We start from the raw sequence: 9,171 nt of genomic DNA, 5'->3' as shown, positions 1-9,171 counted from the left end.
ACTAATTTAGACTCCTGGGGGGCTGTAATACTTGGGTCTAATGGTGGTTGTTGGGTTTAGTGTGTGGGTGCTAGAGGTGGTCAGTCTAGATATCCTGCTGGTCCCTTCCAGCCTTAAACTCTATGGTGTAAGTCTTAAAACTTTGTTGAATGAAATTCCTCCATCTGTTCAACTGCATAGTCAGCCCACTCTCAAATTCTGTCCTGCAGTGCTCTCTGCCATAAGGCTAGTACAAGCTCCATCTAGCCAATAACCAGACTAGAGAGAGCGGATGTGGTTTCCAGGCTCTGCTACAACATGGTCAGTTTAGATTCCATTCTAGGTGAGGACTGGAGTTCTTTTTAGCAAATCCAAACAGTGGATTAAGAAGCTACCACATTCATTCACCAAGGGGCAAAATCAGAGAAGTAGAAAGGGGCTGTATGAGAGGAAGGGTGGCACAGCAGACAGGGTGCTAGCATACAACATAGAAGACTCAGGTTCAAGTCCCTGCTCTGGCACAGACTTCTTGTGTGACCTTGGGCTAGTGATTTAGTCGCACTGTGCCTCGGGTCCCCCTCTGTACAATGGGAGTCATACTGCCCCCCTTCATAGGGGGAGTGAGGATAAACACATTAAAGATTATGCGGTGCCCAGATATTAGGGTCTGGGGGCTGTAGAAGAACCTACTGTGGATGTTATACCATCTTTAGCTTTCACAGTCCCTCAGAACACCAACTTAAATGTCTGATACCCTCCCCCTAACACAGCAGTGGGAAAACTATGGCCTGTCAGGGCTTTGGATCCAGCCCATGGGATTGCCAGTGCAGTGGGGCTTAGGCAGGATCGCTGCGTGCCCTGGCCCTGTGCTGCTCCTGGAAGCAGCTGGCACCACGTCCCTGCAGCCCCAGGGAAGGAGTGCAGAGGGCTCTGCATGCTGTCCTCGCTTGCAGGCACTGCCCCCCTCCCTCCGCAGCTCCCATTGGCTGAGAATGGGGAACCACAGCCAATGGGAGCTTTGGGGGAGGTACCCGCAAGGCATGATACCAACTGCTTCCGGGAGCAGCATGGGGCCAAGGCAGGCAGGGAGCCTGCCTTAGCCCCACTGCACGCTGCTGCCACCCCAGAGCCGCTCCAGGTAAGCAGCGCCGGAGTCCGCAATCCACACCCCAACCCCCTGCCCTGAGCCCCCTCCCGCACCCCTCCTGCCCACCAACCTGGAGCCCCCTCCCGCACTCCACACCCCCTCCTGCACCCCAACCCCCTGCCAAGCCCCCTCCTGCACCCTGCACCCCTACCCCTTGCCCTGAGCCCCTTCCTACACACCACACTCCCTCCCGCACCCCAACCCTCTGCCTCAGCCCCAGCCTGACATTCAGGGCCCTACATTCATGGGAGCTACATTGAGTCCCCATCATCACACACTTAGAGAATGTTTCACAGGGAAGTGTTGTCCCATTAACTCATGTGTACATTCATTGAACAGCTGCTTTTTAAGGTGACAGGTCACTGGGCTTAAAAGAAGGTGATACAACATAGAATACAGGTGGCATTTTTAGCTAAGTAGTTCTAGAACTCCACTGCTCTGGAAATGAAAAACTAAACAGATAGAAAACAGTTTGCAACACCAAATCCCTGAGCTGCCCTCCCAGCTCTTGACAGCACATGGTTAACCAGACCCATTCACATCCCTGCCAACACTAGTGAAACAGGCGCACAAATAAGGTAGCACATAAAAAACTCCATATTCCACTGAGACCTTATCAAAAGCCAGCCAAGTCAATGGAAAGACTCCCATTGACTCCAGTGGGTGTTAGCCCCTAGAAAGGCAAAGTGAGGCTGGGAAGGGAATACCTCAGCCTTTGCCAAATGACAATGGACAAAGTCAGTAGGGAAAGACATTTTATTGGCAAGTTTTTTATTCAGGATTTTATAAACAATGGAGAATTTTAAAAAACTAAGCTACAAAAAACTAGTTGAGTGATCCCTTCACTGCAACTACTGTAGGGGATTGATTCCTACATTTCAATCTGGGTGTGTAGAAGCTGGAGAGAGCAGCTCAAGAGAGGTGAAAAACAAATTGAGAAATCAGGCCCATTAGAGATGGAAATAAAATACAGAACAACATCAGTAGAGGAGGCATTTGTCTTTAACAATCTATGCACTTTCCAAATATACAAGTTGTGATGTTAAAATGTGGCTTAGACATTATCTTTACTATTAAGTTTAGTTACATAGTTTTCCCACCCCCTCCCCACCTCCTCCCTCCTTAGTATAAACATCAAGGCTTGTGTTGGCTTCTAAATCATTTTCATCCATGACATCATTCAAGGACAAGGATGATTTGTACAGTATGTCAGGGTGATGAGCACCACTCTTCTAGCCACCTCTATCTTGTGCTACGTTTACACCAACGACACACTGCTATCACTGAACAGTGATTTGCTGCCCATTGCAATCCAGATCTACTTTCTGCTTGAAAACCTTCTTATGTGAATATAGAAGGTAGTCTTCAGAACCATGTTAGATGGGTTTCACTTTGTTACCTATTGAGAAATTTCAGTTTGGGATATCATCTCCCTAGTCTTAGGCCCCAAAATATGTAGCTCTAACACAAGAGTGTCATTATGGTCAACGTATCTCCCTCCCCTGCTGTTCTTACTACAATTATTGGGACTTAAAGAAATTAACTCTAAAAACAGCTTAAATGCAAACCATTCCCATCTATGTTCTGCCCAACTCAAATCTGTACCTATTTTGGTAGGCCCAAGCAATTAACTGTGAAACAAAACACAAGGTTTTCCTTACACTGACTGTATAATGTTATAGGAAAGACTATTTGATTTGTGTACACCCCTACATTAAGTGATCTTTGCTGATTACTTTATAAAGGGATAGGAAGATAAAAACATCTTCTCACTTTACTGAAAGCACAGAGAACTTGGAGCCGTTGTGAAGACCAGAGGGTCTCTCTCTTGGTTTGGAAGAGGCTTGGTAATGGGGGCATTTCCTCTTGGCATCGCCAAACTGGGCTCTGTCCATTCCTTTAAAGAGATTAAATATTGACCTCTCTCTCCGCCTCAGGTAAGTCCTCGTTTTCAGCAGCTTCTCCCAAACAGATTTGTGCACCGAAGCCTTGAGATTCATTTGATGAACAGAACATAAAAAGCCATCACAATGCAGGATATAGCCACTGCTGCATGAAGTCTGGTGCCAATCACTGCAGCTGAAAGACAAAATGAAGATAAGTGGCATCTCCAGCACACTGCTCAGAATGACCCTCCCTAGGGCTCGTAACACTGAAGCGTTGTAGGTAAGTGTCAGACCCATTTTACTGATGGTTGTGATGGAAAGGTTCAGCAGCTGCCTTCCCCCAAGGAGGAAGTTACAGGGAATCAGGAGCAGACCCAGGTGTCTCGCTCCGGTGCCCAGCGGGTTTCCCGGAGCAAGTGGCCTTGCGCCCTCTGTGAGGGGAGCTTTGCAACGCTGAGGGCCCCTCGCGGTCCCCCTTACCTTTGTAGAACACGCCCCAGACCCCGCGCTTCTCCGACAGCAGCCAGGCCTTGAGCCGCGGCACCTTCCGGAAGTAGGCGCAGGTGCAGACGAAGAGCAGGCCGAAGACCAGCACCCCGTCCAGCGAGTAGGCTGCGAGGTGAGGCGAGGGTCAGCGGCTGCAGCAGGCCTTGCCCCCGGTCATCCCCCGGCCACCCCGAGTCACTCCCCCCCAGCATCACTCCCCCCGCCCGCTCCCCCGCATCACCCCCCCCCCCCGGCCGCGTCACTCCCTCCGAGTCACTCCCCCCCCCGGCCAGCCCCCGAGTCACCCCCCCCGCGTCACTCCCCCCCCCGGCCAGCCCCCGAGTCACCCCCCCCCGCGTCACTCCCCCCCCCCGGCCAGCCCCCGAGTCACCCCCCCCCGCGTCACTCCCCCCCCCCGGCCAGCCCCCGAGTCACCCCCCCCCGCGTCACTCCCCCGAGTCACTCCCCCGCAGCATCACTCCCCCCCCCCCCCCGGCCGCGTCACTCCCTCCGAGTCACTCCCCCCCCCAGCCAGCCCGCCGAGTCACTCCCCCCCCGGCCAGCCCCCGAGTCACCCCCCCCCGCGTCACTCCCCCCCCGGCCAGCCCCCGAGTCACCCCCCCCGCGTCACTCCCCCCCCCGGCCAGCCCGCCGAGTCACTCCCCCCCCCCCCGGCCGCGTCACTCCCCCGCCCGCCCCCCCGAGTCACTCCACCCCCCGGCTAGCCCCCCCGCCCACGGCCAGCCCCCCTCGCGCCGCCGAGTCACTCCCCCCTCCCCGGCCGCGTCACTCCCCCTCCCGGCCAGCCCACCGAGTCACCCCCCCCCGGCCAGCCCCCGAGTCACCCCCCCCCGCGTCACTCCCCCCCCCGGCCAGCCCCCGAGTCACCCCCCCCCACGTCACTCCCCCGAGTCACTCCCCCGCAGCATCACTCCCCCCCCCCGGCCGCGTCACTCCCTCCGAGTCACTCCCCCCCCCGGCCAGCCCGCCGAGTCACTCCCCCCCCCCGGCCGCGTCACTCCCCCCCCCGGCCAGCCCACCGAGTCACCCCCCCCGCGTCACCCCCCCCCGGCCAGCCCACCGAGTCACCCCCCCCCGGCCAGCCCCCGAGTCACCCCCCCCGCGTCACTCCCCCCCCGGCCAGCCCACCGAGTCACCCCCCCCGCGTCACCCCCCCCCGGCCAGCCCACCGAGTCACCCCCCCCCGGCCAGCCCGCCGAGTCACTCCCCCCCCCGGCCGCGTCACCCCCCCCGTCACCCCCCCCCCGGCCAGCCCACCGAGTCACCCCCCCCCGGCCAGCCCCCGAGTCACCCCCCCCGCGTCACTCCCCCCCCCGGCCAGCCCACCGAGTCACTCCCCCCCCCCCGGCCGCGTCACTCCCCCCGAGTCACTCCTCCCCCCGGCCAGCCCCCCTCGCGCCGCCGAATCACTCCCCCCCCCCCCAGCCAGCCCCCCCACGGCCGGCCCCTCCCCGCCGCCCCGCGTCACTCCCCCCGCCCGGGAAGCCCGGCCAGCGCCGCCCGGCCCGAGGGACCCCCCCGCGGAACCCAGGCGTCCCAGCTCGGACAGGACACACCGGGCTACGCCCGCCTCTCACCGTTGGTCATGACGGCGCCGGGGGGGGGGAGGGGCGGCCGCGTTGCGTCCCGGGCGGCTCCCGTCACCGCATCGCACAGACAGGGGCGGCCCCGTCCTTTCTGCGCATGCGCCACCACCGGCCAGCCCGCTGCCAACGCGACAGCGGGACCGCCAGGCAGAACCAGCCGAGCGCTGAAAGCGCTGGCCAGGCGCAGCCAGTCGAAGGCCGAGCGGGCAGGCGACGCCAATCAAACGACTTAGCGCGCTTAGGCCTCCTCAATCGAGTACCGATAGGCGACTCCAATTATTTTTTTAATTTACTGATTATTGGTACCAGGCCTAGACCCAAGCTGGGATCAGGGCCGCACTGTGTCGGCGTGGCACGCACGCAGTGAGAGATAGTCCCTGTCCCAAAGAGCTCGCGGTCTGCACTGCCACAGCTCCAGGATTGTCCTGGAGTCTCAAGGAATCAAAGCTGAATTTTTAATGGCAGGTCATGTCACGGAGTGAAACCAACCAGAATTGGCAACCCTAGGCACAGAGTGGGAGGGTAAACTGAGGCACAGCGAGGGGAAGGGACTGGCCATAAGTCACCCAGCAGTAGGGTGACCAGGTGTCTGGTTTTTGACTGGAACACCCGGTCGAAAAGGACCCTGGTGGCTCTCGTCAGCACCGCCGACTGGGCCATTAAAAGTGTGGTTGGTGGTGCGGTGGCACTAAGGCAGGCTGGTCCCAACCTGTCCTGGCTCCACACTGTGCCCCGGAAGCGGCCAGCAGGTCCGGCTCCTAGGTGGGGGGCCCACGGGGCTCTGTGCACTGCCCCTGCCCCAAGCACCGGCTCTGCACTCCCATTGGCCAATTCCCGGCCAATGGGAGCTGGGGGGATGGTGCCTGCAGGCGAGAGCAGCACGTGGCACCTCCGGCCCCCCCACCTAGGACCTGGACTTGCTGGCTGCTTCCGGGGTGCATGCAGCATAGTGCCAGGACAGGCTGGCAGCCTGCCTTCGCTCCCCCTCCCCCTCGCTGTGCTGCTGACTGGCAGCCACCCAAGCTAAGCCCACCCCCAACCTCATGGCCTAGCCCTGACCCCCCTAACCTGGAGCACCCTCCTGCACCCCAAACCCCTCATCCCCAGCCCCACCCCAAAGCCTGCACCCCCAGTTAGAGCCATCATCCCCTCCAGCACCCAAAACCCCTGCCCCAGCACAGTGAAAGTGAGTGAGGGTGGGGGAGAGCAAGCTACTGAGGGAGGGGGAATTTAGTGAGTTGGAGGTGGGGCCTCAGTGAAGGGGTGGAGCTAGGGTGTTTGGTTTTGTGCGACTAGAAGGTTGGCAACCCCACCCAGCAGGCAAGAACTGGAGAAAGAACAGAGGTGTCTTGACTTCCAGCCCAGTACCCCATCTACTAGACACCTCTAAATTATGCCATAGTAGATACACAGAGACATCCCTCTTTCCATTACTAGCTCTGAGCTGCGGCTTTGCTGCTCAAGTTTATGGTTTTATGGTAAGTATAAGTGAGGGTAGGTGAGTGTGTGTGTTGTGCAGGGAGCTTTGTGTTGTTTTGTGCGAGTGGTGAATGAGGGGTGTTTGCTGCAGCAAGGGGCTATGTGTCGGAGCAGCTAGAGAGGCAGTTCTTGATTTAGTCTTATGTGGAACACAGGATCTGATCCAAGAGGTGAATATAGCTGAACCGCTTAGTAATAGCAACCGTAATGTAATTATATTTAACATCATTGTAGGGGGGAAATACCAAGGAAACCTACTACAGTAGTATTTAACTTGAAAAAGGGGAAGTATTCAAAATTGAGTAGGCCAGTGAAATGGAAATTAAAAGGAGCAGTGTCATAGGGTCCTTGGTGGGCTGGGAGGCCGAGGGGTTAACATCCACTCAGTCATGGGGAAGTGGTAGGGGAACCCTGGCCCACCAACTCCACCAAGTTCTGACCCAGGGCCCTAGGAGGGTCAGCAGCGTTTGACTTCCAGGGCGACCCTCTGAGTTAACCTCTGTGACACTCTGTGCCCCAAAGCAACACCCTGACACCCCCATATTCACCACTGTCATATACATATATGTTTTGTACAAAGTATGCCTTGGGAGGTATCATTCTAAAAGTCTTCATCTATTAAACATTAATATCTCGTTAGTTGTATGCGCTATCATTGTATGTGAGGTTATGAAGTTTTGCTAGGTGCTATGTGTTTCTATGTACCCGCAGGGCCAGTTAGACAGCTAGAACTGCAGAGTCTCAATGCGTGGATGAGACGATGGTGTAGGGAGGAGGGGTTTAGATTTATTAGGAACTGGGGAAACTTTTGGGAAAGGGGGAGCCTGTACAGGAAGGATGGGCTCCACCTAAACCAAACTGGAACCAGATTGCTGGCACTTAACATTAAAAAGGTCTTAGAGCAGTTTTTAAACTAAGGGCTGGGGGAAGCCGACAGGTGCAAAGGAGCATGTGGTTCAGACAGAGACATCCCTTTGGGGAGGATCTATTAATGGAGATTCTCTATGTCCTAGTGAGGACGAGAGGATGAAAAATGATAAAATACAGGCAGGGTCTGATCATAAACAGTCAAATAAAGAAGAGTCCCATTCAGTTACATCGTGTAATGACAGACAGCTAAAAGGACACAAGTTTTGAAGTGCTTATATACCAATGTTAGAAGTCTAAATAATAAAATGGGTGAACTAGAGTGCCTCGTATTACATGAGGCTATTGATATAATAGGCACCACAGAAACTTGGTGGAATGAGGATAATCAATGGGACACAGTAATACCAGGGTACAAAATATATCGGAAGGACAGAACAGGTCATGCCGGTGGGGGAGTGACATTGTATGTGAAAGAAAGCGTAGAATCAAATGAAGTAAAAATCATAAATGAATCAAACTGTACCATAGAATCTCTATGGATGGAAATTCTATGCTCTAATAATAAGAATATAGCGGTAGGGATATATTACCGACCACCTGACCAGGATGGTGATAGTGACTGTGAAATGCTCAGGGAGATTAGAGAGGCTATTAAAATAAAAAAAAACAATAATAATAATAACGGGGAGATTTCAATTATCCCCATATTGACTGGGTACCTGTCTCCTCAGGATGGGATGCAGAGAGAAAGTTTCTTGACACCAAAAAGAAAAGGAGCACTTGTGGCACCTTAGAGACTAACCAATTTATTTGAGCATGAGCTTTCGTGAGCTACAGCTCACTTCATCGGATGCATACTGTGGAAACTGCAGCAGACATTATATACACACAGAGATCATGAAACAATACCTCCTCCCACCCCACTGTCCTGCTGGTAATAGCTTATCTAAAGTGATCATCAAGTTGGGCCATTTCCAGCACAAATCCAGGTTTTCTCACCCTCCGCCCCCCCCCACAAACTCACTCTCCTGCTGGTAATAGCCCATCCAAAGTGACAATTCTCTTCACAATGTGTATGATAATCAAGGTGGGCCATTTCCTGCACAAATCCAGGTTCTCTCACCCCCCTCCAAAAACCACACACACAAACTCACTCTCCTGCTGGTAATAGCTCATCCAAAGTGACCACTCTCCCTACAATGTGCATGATAATCAAGGTGGGCCATGTCCAGCACAAATCCAGGCTTTCTCACCCCCCCCCACCCCCGGAAACACACACACACAAACTCACTCTCCTGCTGGCAATAGCTCATCCAAACTGAGCACTCTCCAAGTTAAATCCAAGTTTAACCAGAACGTCGGGGGGAGGGGGGGTGGGAATAGGAAAAAACAAGGGGAAATAGGCTACCTTGCATAATGACATAGCCACTCCCAGTCTCTATTTAAGCCTAAATTAATAGTATCCAATTTGCAAATGAATTCCAATTCAGCAGTTTCTCGCTGGAGTCTGGATTTGAAGTTTTTTTGTTGTAAGATAGCGACCTTCATGTCTGTGATTGCGTGACCAGAGAGATTGAAGTGTTCTCCGACTGGTTTATGAATGTTATAATTCTTGACATCTGATTTGTGTCCATTTATTCTTTTACGTAGAGACTGTCCAGTTTGACCAATGTACATGGCAGAGGGGCATTGCTGGCACATGATGGCATATATCACA

General features: G+C 54.6%; 1 protein-coding gene across 1 annotated transcript; it reads right to left on the bottom strand.

Moving 5' to 3' along the window:
• Window positions 1-2,110: 2,110 nt before the first annotated feature.
• On the bottom strand, window positions 2,111-5,218 carry TMEM167B (transmembrane protein 167B). The gene is made up of 3 exons (XM_073319953.2): window positions 5,097-5,218; window positions 3,493-3,624; window positions 2,111-3,205 (listed from the first exon to the last, which is right to left on the bottom strand). The coding sequence occupies exons 1-3, from the start codon at window positions 5,104-5,106 to the stop codon at window positions 3,123-3,125; spliced, it is 225 nt and encodes a 74-aa protein (XP_073176054.1). The 5' UTR covers window positions 5,107-5,218; the 3' UTR covers window positions 2,111-3,122.
• Window positions 5,219-9,171: the final 3,953 nt, after the last annotated feature.

Source organism: Lepidochelys kempii, chromosome 21 (assembly GCF_965140285.1).
Source record: "Lepidochelys kempii isolate rLepKem1 chromosome 21, rLepKem1.hap1, whole genome shotgun sequence".
Taxonomy (NCBI): Eukaryota; Metazoa; Chordata; order Testudines; family Cheloniidae; genus Lepidochelys; species Lepidochelys kempii.
The sequence above is the reverse complement of the archived record's forward strand: the minus strand, read 5'-3'. Positions and strand labels throughout refer to the sequence as shown.

Bases quoted from the DNA above. Each gene is read 5' to 3' on its own strand.
- TMEM167B (XM_073319953.2), bottom strand. The intron at 3,206-3,492 runs GTAAGGGGGACC...TTTGTCTTTCAG, and splicing joins CTGGGGCGTGTTCTACAAAG to CTGCAGTGATTGGCACCAGA.